General features: G+C 48.5%; 1 protein-coding gene across 2 annotated transcripts in view; it reads right to left on the reverse strand.

Annotated features, from left to right (window-relative positions):
• Positions 1-16503, reverse strand: part of LOC145361016 (protein GPR108-like) — a 40849-nt gene extending 24346 nt beyond the window's left edge. The window contains exons 1-6 of one of the 2 annotated variants that reach the window (XM_080216544.1): positions 16402-16503; positions 10634-10750; positions 8464-8514; positions 5210-5301; positions 2249-2436; positions 816-892 (exon numbers count right to left, since the gene is read on the reverse strand). In XM_080216544.1, coding sequence (XP_080072670.1) covers positions 816-892; positions 2249-2436; positions 5210-5301; positions 8464-8514; positions 10634-10750; positions 16402-16491 — 615 coding nt within the window. In that variant the 5' untranslated portion in view covers positions 16492-16503. Of the gene's footprint in view, positions 1-797; positions 893-2248; positions 2437-5209; positions 5302-8463; positions 8515-10633; positions 10751-16401 lie in introns of both variants that reach the window. The other variant, XM_080216543.1, reaches the window with a different exon arrangement.
• Between the last annotated feature and the right edge of the window lie 480 nt (positions 16504-16983).

Here is a 16983-nt window from a genome sequence, read left to right on the forward strand (position 1 = left end):
CAGCTTGAGGACTTTCTGCAACTCAAAACTTCCAAAGAGATGAAGTTTGCCCATCCACTTCATGCGCCCTCAAGTCACTCTCCAAGGTAGAAAGAATCATAGAATCCTACAGCGCAGGAGGAAATCACTCAGCCCAACCACAATCCCATCCAGGCCTTATCACCATAATCTATGCATTTACCCTAGCTAGTCTCCCTGACACTAAGAAGCAATTTAGCATGGCCAATCCACCTAACCTGCATATCTCTGGATAGTGGTGCAATAGTTCCCAGCTGTGCAGCCTGATGAGGAGACTCAAACATCTGAAACGCTACCAAGCCCAAAGGCAATGAAACAGGACTTGGTCATCCTGCAGTGCGGCTCCCCAAACCCCTCCCATGCCATGCCTCATCATTCTTACACTCTCAAGGCACAAACAGCCATACTTTCTCACTTCCAAACAGCAACCGTCTACTTTTCTCAGCAGCAACTCATTCCTTTCATTGCCGCCTCCTGGGCTCTCCCTCCCCAAAAAAAAAGCCATCAAGGGCTATTTATTGTTTAGAGTTTGTACACAACTGACCATTGTGGACAAAACCAAGGCCCTCACGAAGACGTTAATCGGGCTCACTCATTCACGATAAAACTAGAACCTGCGTATTATACTGCGCGTTATGATGGGAGAGGAGCAGCAGATCCTCAGGCAAGCTGGGGTCATGCTACTTTCCAGCCGCTGAATGCTACCACGGTAACCGGTCTCTTCCATCAATTCCATCACACGATAACCATATTTTATCCTGAGCATTTGACTCACTAACCGCACTGCGCTGCGTAACCTCAGTAACAGGCTTTGCTTTCGCCACATCCTTATTATCGCGTTTAGGCTCTTCCCTTTTCTTCCTGGTCTTGGCACCTGACAAAATCAGAATTACAGAATGTGTTAACTTACTGAGTAAATAGAACAGAATAAAAATGTATTTATTAGTCACAAGTAAGGCTTACATTAACACTGCAATGAAGTTATTGTGAAATTCCTCTAGCTGCCACATTCTGGCGCTTGTTCGGGTCAGCACGTCTTTCAAACTGGAGCACCCGGGAGGAAACCCACGCAGTCACGGGGAGAACATGCAAATTCCACACAGACAGTGACCCTAGCCGGAACCAAACCCGGGTCCCTGGCCCGTGAGGCAGAAGTGCTAACCACTGTGCCACCTAATAGAATAGAATCATACAATCCCTAAATGCAGAAGGAGGCCATTCAGCTCATCGAGCCTGCACCGACCAGAATTCCACCCAACCACTATCCCTGTAACCCTGCTAATCCCCCGACACTAATGGCAATTTAGCATGGCCAATCCATTGCACTTGCATATCTTTGAAGTGGGGTGGAAACTGGAGCACCCGGAGGAAACCCACAAAGACACAGGGAGAATGTGCAAACTCTGCACAGACAGTGACCAGAGGCCGGGAATCGAACACGGGACCCTGATGCTGAGGGACAGCAGAGCTAACCACTGTGCCACCGTGCCGCTCAGTCAACAAGGATAATAGCGAGGCTCGGTCTGACCAGCTGCTCTGATCAAAGAACCTTCCACCCACCTGACGAAGGAACAGCGTTTCCGAAAGCTTGTGGGATTACTATCAAATAAACTGGTTGGGCTTTAACCTGGTGTTGAGAGACTTCTTACTGTGTTTACCCCAGTCCAATGATGGCATCTGTGCATCATCACAGTTGAGTAACAGCCAACACTAGCACAAGAAAAGTGCCAAATTGAAAGCAGTTTACTGAACATGCATCACTGTGAGATGGTCTGAAAACACAATAAGCTCGATATAAATTGTCGTATTCATTACTGGGACATGGGTGTCACTGGCTGGCCAGCATATATTACCCATCCCTAACTGTCCTTAAATTGAGTGGCTTGTCACGCTTTTAGAGGACAGTTGAGAATCAACCACATAGCTATGGCTCTGGAGTTGCATGTCAGCAAACCAGGTGAGGACGGCAGATTTCCTTTCTTAAAGGACATTAGCAAATCAGATGGGTTTTTCTGACAATAGTTTCACGATCAGTAGATTTTTAATTCCAGGTATTTTTTTATTGAATTCAAATTTCACCATCTGCTGTGGCAGGGTTCGAACCCGGGTCCCCAGAACTTTAGCTGAGTTTCTGGATTGAGTCTAATGATAATACTCTAGGTCATTGCCTCCCCAGTACACCTATAGCACCGCTAACCAAGTTATCCAATGAACTCTGTCCAATTGTCACCTTTGTTTGCATCGTGTGCTTCCTGGGTTTTGGGTTTATTTGCGTCATCTGTCTTTGCATTTTTTGCATCAGATTTGTGTGCATCGCCTTTCTTTGCATTTTCTGCATGTTGGATTTCAGAATTCTTTCGATCATCTGGTCCCGATATTGACAGCTTTTGCTGTTGACCATGTTTCTTCATAAAAACCCTGTTGACATAAGACTTGAATATTTAATTTTTACCTCAACCTTGACACTCAAGATCTTTCTCCACTGCGGAATTAAATCAGTGAGATATTTCTTTTAAATCACGATACCACGCTTTAATGTCAAGGGAAGGGTAAAGGTGAACAAGGCAAGTTTAGCACAGAGATGCTTTGTCCAAGATTTCATAGAATTGTAGAATCCCTACAGTGCAGAAGGAGGCCATTCAGCCCATCGGGTCTGCACCAACAACAATTCCACCCAGGCCCTATCCTTGTAACCCAAAAGTAATACCCCAACACTAAGGGGCAACTCCACCCAGACCTGTTCCCTGCAACCAAGTATTTAACCCGCTAATCCCCCAAATCTACACATCCCGGGACACTAAGGGGCAATTTAGCACAGCCAATCAACCTAACCTACACACGTTTGGAGTGTGGGAGGAAACCGGAGCACCCGGAGGAAATCCACACAGACATGGGGAGAAAGTGCAAACTCCACACAGATAGTCACCCAAGGCCAGAATTGAACCCTGGTCCCTGGTGCTGAGAGGCAGAAGTGCTAACCACTGAACATAAGAACATAAGAAATAGGAGCAGGAGTAGGCCATCTAGCCCTTCGAGCCTGCCCCGCCATTCAATAAGATCATGGCTGATCTGTCGTGGCTCAGTTCCACTTTCCCACCCTCTCCCCATAACCCTTAATCCCCTCTCTTATCAAAAACCCATCAACCTGCGTCTTAAAAATATTTAGCGAGGCAGCCTCCACCACTTCAACGGGCAGAGAATTCCAGAGATTCACCACCCTTTGAGTAAAGAAGTTCCTCCTCAACTCCGTTCTAAACCTCCCCCCCTTTATCTTGAGGCTGTGCCCCCTAGACCTACTGTCTTTTTTGAGCGGGAAGAGTCTCTCCACCTCTATCCTATCCATCCCATTCATCATCTTATACGTCTCAATGAGATCTCCCCTCATTCTTCTAAACTCTAATGAGTACAAGCCTAGTTTATTCAACTGTGCCGCCTTTTTCATAGACACGATAGACTTTGAGACAGTGGGTCGTATACAGGGACAACATTAGTATCTTTTGCTCCGATCTGCACGCACAGACTGGCGAGTTTCGGTACGTACTCACTTCAGGAGCCAAAGTAACCTGCAGCAAGGGAGAGTCGTGTTCTTTGGGGACAGGGACAGCTGATCCTTTTCCTCCTTTGCTGTCAGGTCAGGCTACCTGAAGATGCTGGGGATCTGGTTCACAGAGGCCAGTGAGTATGCTGAAAACTGAAGCCACTACGGTGAAACAAAACCAAGCAGAGTGAAGCTCCCTCCCCACTGCGGGTGAGAAGAGCTCTGAGTTTCAGTACATGGCACGGGTCCTGCCCATACCCTGAACTTGCATCTTGGTGGTTACCCAAGCCATCTGGCATTTTATCTGCACAGAACACAGCCAATTTTCAGAAATGTGTGGCAGGGAGACAGTCTACAAATCTCTCGCTAAAGGGCTGGGAGGGGGATGCCCAGCGAGATGAAAAGGTTCAACATTTATTCTTTAGTATGGCTGAAAAAAAAATGTGGTGGGGGATGAAAAGGAACACATTCTTAGTAACTTTTCTAAATCCCAAAGCAGGTGAATACTGGTAGGAATGGGTTAACAAACCTTCCAATTACACCTTAATTCAATGTAAATTATTCAATAGAAGTTACTGATATATGAAGGGGCCACAGGTGGCATGGGATGTAGATGGGTCAAAGAAATGAAGCTATCTTATAAAGAAGCACAACACGTTTCTTTTAGAGAACAGCAACTGAGGGGCTCAAACAAATAAAGAAAAGTTTATTTATTAGTCACAAGTAAGGCTTACATCAACACTGCAATTAAGTTACTGTGAAATTCCCCTAGTCACGACACTCCGGCATCCGTTTGGGTACACTGAGGGAGAATTTAGCACGGCCAATGCACCCTAACCGGTGTGTCTTTCGGACTGTGGGAGGAAACCGGAGCACCCAGAGGAAACCCATGCAGACATGGGGAGAACGTGCAAACTCCACACAGTGACCCAAACTGGGAATCGAACCTGGGTCCCTGGAGCTGTGAGGCAGTAGTGCTAGCCACTGTGCCACCTTGCTGCTCATACTGCTAAAATTTAAAAACCCTACAAGGTCCAATGAAATCAGCCAATTTAACCTGTGGACTTAAAAATTTCCTTCCTCAAAGAGGTGTCTGTGCATTTTCTCAGGTTTCACACAGCTTCATCCGTCAATCTACATCTCACTTGAAGAAGTGAGGCTCAAAACTACAACACTCATCTCAGTGCCTTTCAGACGAAGATCCGGATGCCTCCATTCAGCTGCTCCATGCCAGGAGAAGGGTTTAGTGTTGTCAAAATGAGGCACCCAGGCGACATTACACTTTCCAATACTGTTTACAGACCATGTGTTCCTTAGGTTTGATGGGATGGAAGTTCCAAGACAAAACATAGAAACATAGAAGATAGGAGCAAGAGGTGGCCATTTGGACCCACGAGTCTGCTCCACCATTCATCACGATCATGGCTAATCATTCAACTCAACAGCCTAACCCTGCTTTCTCCCCATAACCTTTGATCCCATTTGCCTCAATGCTATATCCAGCCACCTCTTGAATACATTCAAGACCTCCCTTTCTTCCACAAGGAGCCAAAATTCAGCACTGGGATTACAAGGTCAAAGAAGCATCCCAAGTACAGGAAATGTCCCCGCCGCACAGAACGCAGCCAATTTTCTGCAAAAGGTGGTACTTACTTTCTCTTGTTCAGGTCAAAGTTAAAGAGGGTAAGGGACTCCCCAGAGGTAGTGTTGTATCGCTCCAACAAACATGTATTGGACTCATCTACCTACGTCAGAAACATAAATCTTGCTGTTACTCAAGATGGAGATACATGCTACAAGAGAATTTCAATTTTTTAAGTTTAAAGTTTATTATTAGTGTCACAAGTAGGCTTACATTAATACTACAATGAAGTTATTGTGAAAATCCTCTAGTCACCACACTCTGGCGCCTGTTCGGGTACACTGAGGGAGAATTTAGCACAGCCAATGCACCCTAACCAGCAAGGGTTTCAGACTGTAGGAGGAAACTGAAGCACCCAGAGGAAACCCATGCATACACGGGGAGAACATGCAGACTCCGCACAGACAGTGACCCAAACCAGAAATCGAACCTGGGTCCCTGGCAACAGTGCTAACCAGTGTGCCAGCCCAACACTGATGACAGAAATAAGAACAAGGTCCCTCACCAAGAAGGGAACAAAAGAAATGAAAAACATTATAATGAATAGTCAACGTGGATTTGAAAAGGGAATGTTTTCCCTGACAGACCTTAATTTGAGGAAGTGACAGAGAGAGTTGGCAATGTGATAGATTGATGTGGATTTTCAAAATGTTTTCAATAAGCTGCCTTAGAATAAACTAATGGATACGGCTTAGAGAATGTGGAGTCAAGAGACAAGTGGTTGAATTGATTGCTAGCTGGCTTCGAGACAAAACGTAGGGAGTAGCATTTTACAGTTATCTTATAGTGTCACAAGTAGGCTTAGATTAACACTGCAATTAAACTACTGTGAAAATCGCCACACTCCAGCGTGTGTTTGGGTACACTGAGGGAGAATTTAGCACAGCCAATGCACCTAACCAGCACGTCTTTCTGACTGTGGGAGGAAACTGGAGCACCCGGAGGAAACCCACGCATACACGGGGAGAACATGCAGACTCCACACAGATAGTGACCCAAGCCAGGAATCAAACCCAGGTCCCTGGTGCCATGAGGCAGTAGTATTGACCACTGTTCCACGCCACCTCATCATAACTGCACAACACTTCTTCAGCATCGACAAGGAAGGTTCCGGTTTCAGATAGGGACTTTCTGTCAGAACTGGAAACTCCCACCTGAAACAACAGCACCCTACACAGCACACCAAGTGGGAGAGCAAATACTGAATTAATACAGTGTGTCATAACGCCCCAGTAACCTTAAATGTGGGGGAAGAATGAGACAGAAAACAAGGAGGATAGTGGAACAAGGGACTTTAGGAAGCTTGTGTTTGAGGAAATTTAGTTTAAAGTTTATTTATTAGTGTCAGAAATGGGCTTACATTAACACTGCAATGAATACTGTGAAATTCCCCCAAGCACTCCAGCACCTGTTTGGGTAACACTGAGGGAGAATTTAACACAGGCAATGGACCTACCCAGCATTTTTTTCAGACTATGGCAGGAAACCAGAGCATGCCTTCTTTTAAGAACGTAAGAACATAAGAAATGGGAGCAGGAGTAGGCCATCTAGCCCTTCGAGCCTGCCCTGCCATTCAATAAGATCATAGCTGATCTGAAGTGGATCAGTTCCACTTTCCCGCTTTCTCCCCATAACCCTCAATTCCCCTGTCCGTCAGAAACCTATCTACCCGTGACTTAAATATATTTAGCAAGGTAGCCTCCACCACTTCAACGGGCAGAGAATTCCAGAGATTCACTACCCTTTGAGTGAAGAAGTTCCTCCTCAGCTCTGATCTAAACTGCCCCCTCCCCCTTATCTTGAGGCTGTGCCCTCTAGTCCTGCTATCTTTTCTAAGCGGGAAGAATCTCTCTACCTCTACCTTATCCATCCCCTTATCTCATACATCTCTATAAACTCCAACGAGTACAGACCCAGTCTATTTAGTCTCTCTTCATAGTCCAACATCCTCATCTCCAGTATCAGCCCAGTGAACCTCCTCTGCACTCCCTCCAAGGCCAAAATATCCTTGCGCAAGTACGGCGACCAAAACTGCACACAGTACTCCAGCTGTGGCCTCACCAGTACCCTGTACAGTTGCAGCAAGACCTCCTTGCTTTTATATTCTATCCCCCTCGCTATAAAGGCCAACATTCTATTCGCCTTCTTGATCACCTGCTGCACCTACAGACTGGGTTTTTGTGACTCGTGCACAAGGACCTCCGAGTTCCTCTGCACCGTAGCATGCTGCAGTTTTTTGCCTTTTAAATAGTAATCCCTCCTAATAATATTTCTGCCAAAGTGGATAACCTCACACTTGCTAACATTTGTACTCCATCTGCCAGGTCCTCGGCCACTCGCTCAGCCTATCCAGATCCCTCTGCAGACTTTCCACACCCTCCATGCAATTTGCTTTACCACTCATCTTTGTGTCATCAGCAAATTTTGTCACCCTACACTCAGCCCCCTCCTCCAGATCATCTATATAAATGGTAAATAGCTGAGGCCCCAGCACCAATCCCTGCGGCACTCCAACCGCCAATCAGAATAGCACCCATTGATACCAACTCTTTGCTTCCTATTAGACAACCAATCCTCTATCCACACTAACACCGTACCCCCAACTACATGCACCCTAACCTTCTGTAGCAACCTTTTGTGAGGCACCTTTTCAAATGCCTTTTGGAAATCTAAAAACACCACATCCACCGGTTCCCCTGTCTACTGCACTAGTCACATGGGGAGAACGTGCAAACTGCATGCGGTGAGCCAAGCTGGGAATCGAACACAGGTCACTGGTGTTATGAAGCAGTAGTGCTAACCATTGTGCCAGTGCCGCCTGTAACAGTTTGGCAAAGTGCCAGCTGTGCTTTAGTGGGAAGTATTTGCTCTTCTGAGTCAGAAGGCTGTTGGTTTCAGTTGTATTTTAATCCCAAGCCAGTCAGTGAACTACCAAACACACTAATACTTCGCTTGATCTTCACACAGGGCAGCACTGCATGTGTTTTGTTCCCTACCAACCCACCCAGTGTCCCAGCAGTCTCCAATTCTTTTAGGAACATTGATCAATTAGTGATAGCCCCTTAAAGGGGTACTGGAACAAAGGACAAAATCTTAAAGGAAACTTATCTAATCAAAATGTTGCAGCATACTTTAAGTACTTAATTAAACAATGCTCAATTAACATATCACTAACACAAACGGCACTCACATCCCAGTGCAAATTCTCAACTAATGTCAAATGAAGAACATTTGTTCAGTTCTTTCTTCCTTTGTTAATACTTACTGCATAGGCAGCCACACCATCAGTCTTTGTTTTTGAAAGGCTGAACCCAATCTGGTCAACGTACGTGTGAGAGGAGGAATGAGAAAATACACTTTAGTAAAAAGTTATAAAAAGTCAAACAATTAGCATACAAGCATGGACTACAAAAACCCAATGCACCCCCACGGGCAGAAACAGCAGACCAGGTGCCTCAAAATTATGCATTGTAAAACAATGTCATAGCACCGCAGAATCCTGACAGTGCAGAAAGGAGCCATTTGGCCCATCGAGCCTGTACCGACCACCATCCCTCCCAGACTCTATTCCAATAACCTCATATTTACCCTGCTATTTCCCCCAACACTCAGGTCAATTTAGCATAGCCAATCAACCTAATCTGCTCATCTTTGGACTGTGGGAGGAAACTGGAGCACCCAGAGGAAATCCACACAGGGAGGACGTGCAAACGCCACTCAAACAGTCACCAGAGACCAGAATTGGACCCGAATCCTTGGCGCTGAGGCAGCAGTGCTAACCACTGTGCCTTATAGCAGCCTTATAAAGTAGAAAATAAATGAGAGGTTTCTGTTGAGAGCTCAGGGGTGGAAGGGATAGATACAGTACTGGGCATGCTGATCAGGAGCGCACTGCACTTCATTCCCAATTTGTTGTGAACAAGACAATCTCCAGAACCCAGTTAATGGTAAGGCATTGGGGAGAGTTACACAGCAAAGAGATCAAGGGGTACATGTTCATAACTCCTTGAAAGTGGAATCACAGGAGGACGGAGAAGGCATTCAGCATGCTCAGTTTCGTCAGTCAGAACATTAAATACGTGAGTTGGGACATCTTGTTGAAGTTATACAAGACATCTGTAAGGCCACACTTGGAATACTGCGTGCAATTCTGGTCACCCTATCATAGAAAGGATATTATTAAACTCGAAAGAGCGCAGGAAAGATTTACGAGGATGCTACCGGGACTTGATGGATTGAGTTGAGGCTGAATAGACTGGGACTTTTTTTTCTGGAGGGTAGGAGGCTGAGGGGTGACCTTAAAGAGGCCTATAAAATAATGAGAGGCATAGACAATATAGACGTCAATATCCTTTCCCAAAGGTAGGGGAATCTAAAACTAGAGGGCATAGGTTTAAGGTGAGAGGGGAGAGATACAGAAGTGTCCAGAGGGGCAATTTTTTCATACAGAAAGTGGTGAGTGTCTGGAACAAGCTGCCAGAGGTAGTAGTGGAGGCAGGTACAATTTTATCTTTCAAAAAGCATTTAGATAGTTACATGGGTAAAATGGGTAGAGGGGGATATGGGCCAAATGTGAGCAATTGGGATTAGCTTAGGGGTTTTAAAAAAAAAAGGGCAGCATGGACAAGTTGGGCCGAAGGGCCTGTTTCCATGTTGTAAACATCTATGACTCTACAACTAATGGTGAAATGTCAAGTTACACTTTCCAATTCCAACCACGAGTGTTTGGTAACCACTGTGCATTATTTTTAGACATCATGTTCAACAAGAGCAGCATCAAGGAATCCAGTATCCCATCCCCCTCGAATATGCTAGCCTGGCCATGGATATGAAATGGATATTTGGGGAAAAGCACAGGAGCATAACTTTCTACCCCTTGAAGATGCTAAACCAAGCTGGGGCAGTTTCAAAAATTTTTTTTCACAGGACGTGAGGCATCAATACCAATGCTGATATTTGTTAACCATCTCCCTCGAGAATGGGTAACAGAGGAAAAGGACTAGAGGGAAAGACTTTGTAGGTATAGAGAGGATTTCAGACCAAGCTGTGTGCGCATTGCAGCAAGTTAGGCCATCGTTGTCAGAATGTAACCGGTGACAGCTTTGTATTGGATGTAATGTGATCAATGGGAACAAGATGTAAGGGTCAGCTGACCCAGTAAGCCTTGGAACCAGAGTGATGCAATAGTCAGCTGATTCATTGTAAGTAAGGCACTTTGTAGAACTGTGTAGAGCTTGGAGTGGCCTCGGGTGAGGCTCCAAGTTTGGAGTAATGAAGATTCTGTATTAAACCCTTTCTTTGATTTATAAGTTGGAGTAAGTTTTGTTGTTGTTTCATTAGCTGCATTTTGAAGAGTTCCTTCTGAAGAAACAATTATCAGCTAACGTTGAAACAATTGCCCAAGTTACAACACATTCCACCCAAATACCACTCACCATAACCTTGTCCAAGGTAACATCTGTCTTCAGGCGAAGACTCGTGAGGTTCACCTCCAAAGTCCCATTCGTGTAGAAGCCAAAGGTGTTCAAGTGAACTCTGGATCTCGTGTCACCCTAAGACAAATGAAGAGGTGGTTAACCCAGAATGACATACCTCACTGCAGGTCATAACCTTTTAAACTGAGATCCAGTAACCCAAGTGCCTCAAGTTGCCAAGGATTCACAGAATCCCTGCAGTGCAGAAAGAGACCATTTGGCCCATCAACTGTGCACTAACTCTCTGATATGTGGGTTAGGTGCCATGCTAAATTCCCCCGGGATGCATAGGTTAGAAAGATTAGCAGGGTAAATATGTGGGGTTACAGGGATAGGGCCTGGCTGGGATTGTTCATGCAGACTCGATGGGCCAAATGGCCTCCTTTTGCACTTTAGGAGTTCTATGATTTCTATTCCCACAACCCCACAGACTTATCATGGCTACCCCCCCCCCACCCCACCCACCAGCACATCTTTGGACATGAAGGGGCAATTTAGCACGGCTAATCCGCCTAACCTGCACATCTTTGGACTGTGGGAGGAAACCAGAGCACCCGGAAGAAACCCATGTGGACATGGGGAGAATGTGCAAACTTCACAGACCATCTCCCGATGCTGGGGTTGAACCCGGGGCCCTGGCACCGTGAGGCAGCAGTGCTAACCACCATGCCACCAAAATGTCAGAGAACAAAGGCATTCACAAAGCCATTTCTACAAATGCCCTGACATGGATGCACCTTCAGAAATAAGTTTAGAAGAATGAGGCATCATTTCATTGAAATGTATTTAAAAAATTCTTAAGGGGCTTCACAGATTGGATGCTAAGGGACTTTTTTCCCCTGTACAGGGAGTCTAGAACTAGGGAGCACAATCATTTAGGACTGACACAAGGGGAAATTCACATTCTTGGAACAGACTCATGGGGATGTATGGCTGGGTCTTACTCCTTTTTCTCCAAGTTCTATCAGGTTTCTGCACTTATAAAGTTAAACATTTATTTATTATTCGTAACAAGTAGGCTTACATTAACACTGTAATGAAGTTCCTGTGAAAATCCCCTAGTCGCCACACTCTGGTGCCAGTTCAGGTACACTAAGGAAGAATTTAGCACAGCCAATGCACCCTAACCAGCACGCCTTTCGGACTGTGGGAGGAAACCAGAGCACCCAGAGGAAACCCACACAGACACAGGGAGAATGTGCAAACTCCACACAGTGATCCAAGCCAGGAATCAAACACCTGTGTCCCTGGCACTGTGAGGCAGCAGTGCTAACCACTGTGTCACCGTGGGTATCTATAAGCATCCAATTGTGACACATCCCTTCCTCCACGTTGAATGACAGCAGGCAGAGTGCAAAGCTCTGAAATTCGCTTCCTGAACCTCTCTGCCTCTCTTCTTTCCTCAAAGATCCTCTTCAAAACCCAACCTCTGAGGTTTGCAGTCATTTCCCCAAGAGCTCCTTACACGGCCAAATTCTGTCTTATAAAAGCGCCGAAAGATGTTGCACTAACGCCGAAGGTGCTATTCAAATATAGGACAAATATTGAGCAAGAACAGCCTAACAGTCAGAATGAACAAAATAACATTCAAATGATGCAGCACCAATCACTTAGTTAAAATGAAAAGCAGGAGGAGGCCTTTTACCCCTGAATTTGCTTTTCAAATAACCAGAGTTTGGTTAAAATGCTGATCTGTCACCAAACTATTCAAACCCAAACTCCCCTTAATGCTTTTGGCTAACAACAATCTAGCAATCCCAGATTGAAACTTACAATTGCCATTCGCTGGACATGATGGGACAGCGAGAGAGATTAGGAAGCTATTCCTGATTTCAAACAAAAGGCAGAATATGCCTCAGTTGCCTAAACAGAAAATGACATGAATGGCCAAAGATTATCAACCCAAATCATTAACTCGCTTCTCTCTCCCACAGACTCTGTCGAACTTCTTAGTATTTCAGTAAATCACCAGTGGTGGCAGATTGGTTAGCACTCATAGCACCTTGCCTCATAACCAACACCCTCAAAGCCAGGCAACATCCCAGTGAGAGGGGGAATGTTTGGGGGAGATGAACATGGAAGAGGGCAACACGGTGGCACAATGGTTAGCCCTACTGTCTCACAGCGCCAGGGACTTGATTCAATTCCAGGCTTCGGTCTCTGTGTGGAGTTTACATGCATCCCCCCCCACCCACTTCGTGCACTCCAGTTTCCTCCCACAGTACAAATATGTGCAGGTAAGATTGACTGGCTAAATTGTCCCTTGTGTCAGGGGGATTAGCAGGGTAAATATGCATGAACCTGGGTGGTATTGTGGTCAGTGCAGACTCCATGGGCCAAATGGCCTCCTCCTGCACTGCAGGGATTCAATGGCTCTGCGAAGTCAGAATCTAACTCTGAAGGAGGATGGAGTAGATTAGTTGGAGCGAAACATGAGCAACGAAGGTGGTGGTAGGCTGGCAGGGGAGGAAAGACCATGAATGAATAGAATCAAAATCCTACAGTGCAGAAGGAGGCCATTTGGCCCATTGAGTCTGCACTGACCACAATCACACCTAGGCCCTATCCTTGCAATTGCACATATTTACCCAGCTAATCCCCCTGACATTAAGGAATATTTTCGCACAGCCAATCTACCTAACCCACATGTCTACTGACTGTGGGAAAAAACCCACACAGGCATGGGGAAAATGTGCAAACTCCACACTGAATGACATGAGCCAATATTGAATCCAGGTCCCTGACACTGCAGCAGCAGTGCTAACCACTGTGCCGTCCATAGCATCAAGAAAAGGCAACAAGATTGGATTCAACAGCACGAGAATTTGCCGATGGAGGTAACTGAAGGAATATTAGAGAGCCGAGAACCGAGGGAGAGAGGGAGAAAGAGAATGATATTGGAAAACTTAAAACTGAAAAAGGAAACCCAGGAGCAATTGAAAAGGAAAATCACAATACCACAAGGGTTGCAGAACTGAGCACAGAGGTGCATGATGGTTAGCACTGCTGCCTCTCAGCTCCAGAAACCTGAGTTCAATTCCCAGCTTGGGTTACTGTCTGTGCAGAGTCTGCACATTCTCCCCATGTCTGCACGGGTTTCCTCCCACAGTCTAAAAGGCATGCTGGTTAGGTGCATCGGCCATGCTAAATTTTCCCTCAGTGTACCCGAAAGGCGTGGGGGTGTTACGAGAGGAATTTCACAGTAACTTCATTGCAGGATTAATACAAGCCTGCCTATGACATGAATAAATAAAAAAAGGTTCTGTTCTAGGGTGGATCACCACTAGCCATAAAATCTATATATTTACTTATCCAAAGTCCTGATTATGAATGCAGAGCATGTCATTTGCAGTGACACAGTGGTTTTGCTACTTAACGAATATTTGATTTGATTTATTATTGACTCATGTATTGAGAAACAGTGAAAAGTATTGTTTCTTGCACACAATACAGGCAGAACATACTGGTTATAGAATACATGGGGGGGGGGGGGGGAAAACAGAAGAGGGTGAGGGGGGGGGGAAAAACAGAAGAGGGTGAGGGGGGGGAAAACAGAAGAGGGTGAGGGGGGGGGAAACAGAAGAGGGTGAGGGGGGGGGAAACAGAAGAGGGTGAGGGGGGGGGAAACAGAAGAGGGTGAGGGGGGGGGAAACAGAAGAGGGTGAGGGGGGGAAACAGAAGAGGGTGAGGGGGGGGGAAACAGAAGAGGGTGAGGGGGGGGGGAAACAGAAGAGGGTGAGGGGGGGGGAAACAGAAGAGGGTGAGGGGGGGGGGAAACAGAAGAGGGTGAGGGGGGGGGGAAACAGAAGAGGGTGAGGGGGGGGGAAACAGAAGAGGGTGAGGGGGGGGGGAAACAGAAGAGGGTGAGGGGGGGGGGAAACAGAAGAGGGTGAGGGGGGGGGAAACAGAAGAGGGTGAGGGGGGGGGAAACAGAAGAGGGTGAGGGGGGGGGGGGAAACAGAAGAGGGTGAGGGGGGGGGGAACAGAAGAGGGTGAGGGGGGGGGAACAGAAGAGGGTGAGGGGGGGGGAAACAGAAGAGGGTGAGGGGGGGGGGAAACAGAAGAGGGTGAGAGGGGGGGGGGAAACAGAAGAGGGTGAGGGGGGGGGGGAAACAGAAGAGGGTGAGGGGGGGGGGAAACAGAAGAGGGTGAGGGGGGGGGGAAACAGAAGAGGGTGAGGGGGGGGGGAAACAGAAGAGGGTGGGGGGGGGGGGAAACAGAAGAGGGTGGGGGGGGGGGGAAACAGAAGAGGGTGAGGGGGGGGGGGAACAGAAGAGGGTGAGGGGGGGGGGAAACAGAAGAGGGTGAGGGGGGGGGGAAACAGAAGAGGGTGAGGGGGGGGGGGAAACAGAAGAGGGTGAGGGGGGGGGGAAACAGAAGAGGGTGAGGGGGGGGGGAAACAGAAGAGGGTGAGGGGGGGGGGAAACAGAAGAGGGTGAGGGGGGGGGGAAACAGAAGAGGGTGAGGGGGGGGGGGAAACAGAAGAGGGTGAGGGGGGGGGGGAAACAGAAGAGGGTGAGGGGGGGGGGAAACAGAAGAGGGTGAGGGGGGGGGGGAAACAGAAGAGGGTGAGGGGGGGGGGAAACAGAAGAGGGTGAGGGGGGGGGGGAAACAGAAGAGGGTGAGGGGGGGGGGAAACAGAAGAGGGTGAGGGGGGGGGGAAAACAGAAGAGGGTGAGGGGGGGGGAAACAGAAGAGGGTGAGGGGGGGGGGAGAAACAGAAGAGGGTGAGGGGGGGGGGAAACAGAAGAGGGTGAGGGGGGGGGGGAAACAGAAGAGGGTGAGGGGGGGGGGAAAACAGAAGAGGGTGAGGGGGGGGGAAACAGAAGAGGGTGAGGGGGGGGGGAAACAGAAGAGGGTGAGGGGGGGGGAAACAGAAGAGGGTGAGGGGGGGGGGAAACAGAAGAGGGTGAGGGGGGGGGGAAACAGAAGAGGGTGAGGGGGGGGGGAAAACAGAAGAGGGTGAGGGGGGGGGGAAACAGAAGAGGGTGAGGGGGGGGGAAACAGAAGAGGGTGAGGGGGGGGGAACAGAAGAGGGTGGGGGGGGGGGAAACAGAAGAGGGTGAGGGGGGGGGGAAACAGAAGAGGGTGAGGGGGGGGGAAACAGAAGAGGGTGAGGGGGGGGGAAAACAGAAGAGGGTGAGGGGGGGGGAAAACAGAAGAGGGTGAGGGGGGGGGGGAAACAGAAGAGGTGAGGGGGGGGGAAAACAGAAGAAGGTGAGGGGGGGGGAAAACAGAAGAGGGTGAGGGGGGGGGGAAAACAGAAGAGGGTGAGGGGGGGGGAAAACAGAAGAGGGTGAGGGGGGGGGGAAAACAGAAGAGGGTGAGGGGGGGGGGGAAAACAGAAGAGGGTGAGGGGGGGGGAAAACAGAAGAGGGTGAGGGGGGGGAAACAGAAGAGGGTGAGGGGGGGGGAACAGAAGAGGGTGAGGGGGGGGGAAACAGAAGAGGGTGAGGGGGGGGAAAACAGAAGAGGGTGAGGGGGGGGGAAAACAGAAGAGGGTGAGGGGGGGGGGAAAACAGAAGAGGGTGAGGGGGGGGGGAAACAGAAGAGGGTGAGGGGGGGGGGGAAACAGAAGAGGGTGAGGGGGGGGAGGAGGACGAGGACGCGAAGGGGGGAGGAGGAGGAGGAGGATGGCGAGGAGGAGGAAGGTAGGGAGGGAGGGGCTTCCAGCTATACTGACCCCTCCCCTCCTAAGTTGACCTCCCACCTCCCTTGACAGCACCTACCTTGAGTGTGAGGCGGTGGAAACGGGCTCCGACCCCAGCCAGCAACGCCAACCCCAGGAATAAAACCCCAACTCCTCTCCCTGCCATCATCACACCAGCGGAAGGAAGGAAGGAAGCAGAAGCAGCGGTCGGAAGCGGAAGAGGCGGGCAAATGTCTGTGATTGACGTCCCGATTAGCAAATTGGCAGCGGGTTCTGGATGATTGACGTCCAAAGTGACCAATCAGCCGAGTGGTCTCCCTGTTAACTACATTCGTCCCGCCCGCCCTCAATGGTCCAGTTGTTTGGCCACCTTGGCCAATAGGTGTTGGGCTCCGGCCACTGACGTCCCGAGACACCAATGGGCGATGCGGTCTTCATCTGATTGACATCCCGGCCAACCAATGAACGGCGATGGCGTCAGCTGATTGTCTACCGATTGACCAACCGGGCGGCGCGGTCTTCCGATGATTGCCCTTCCCACTGCCCAATCGGCGGCGCGGCCCTCAGCTGATTGACGTCCCGCTTCACCAATCGGCGACGACCGACTTTCATTGACTTTCCGAATGACCCATCCGCTGCGGCGAGCTGTGGGTGACGTCCC

This window comes from Carcharhinus amblyrhynchos, chromosome 33, assembly GCF_965287045.1.
Source record: "Carcharhinus amblyrhynchos chromosome 33, sCarAmb.v2.hapA, whole genome shotgun sequence".
Taxonomy (NCBI): Eukaryota; Metazoa; Chordata; class Chondrichthyes; order Carcharhiniformes; family Carcharhinidae; genus Carcharhinus; species Carcharhinus amblyrhynchos.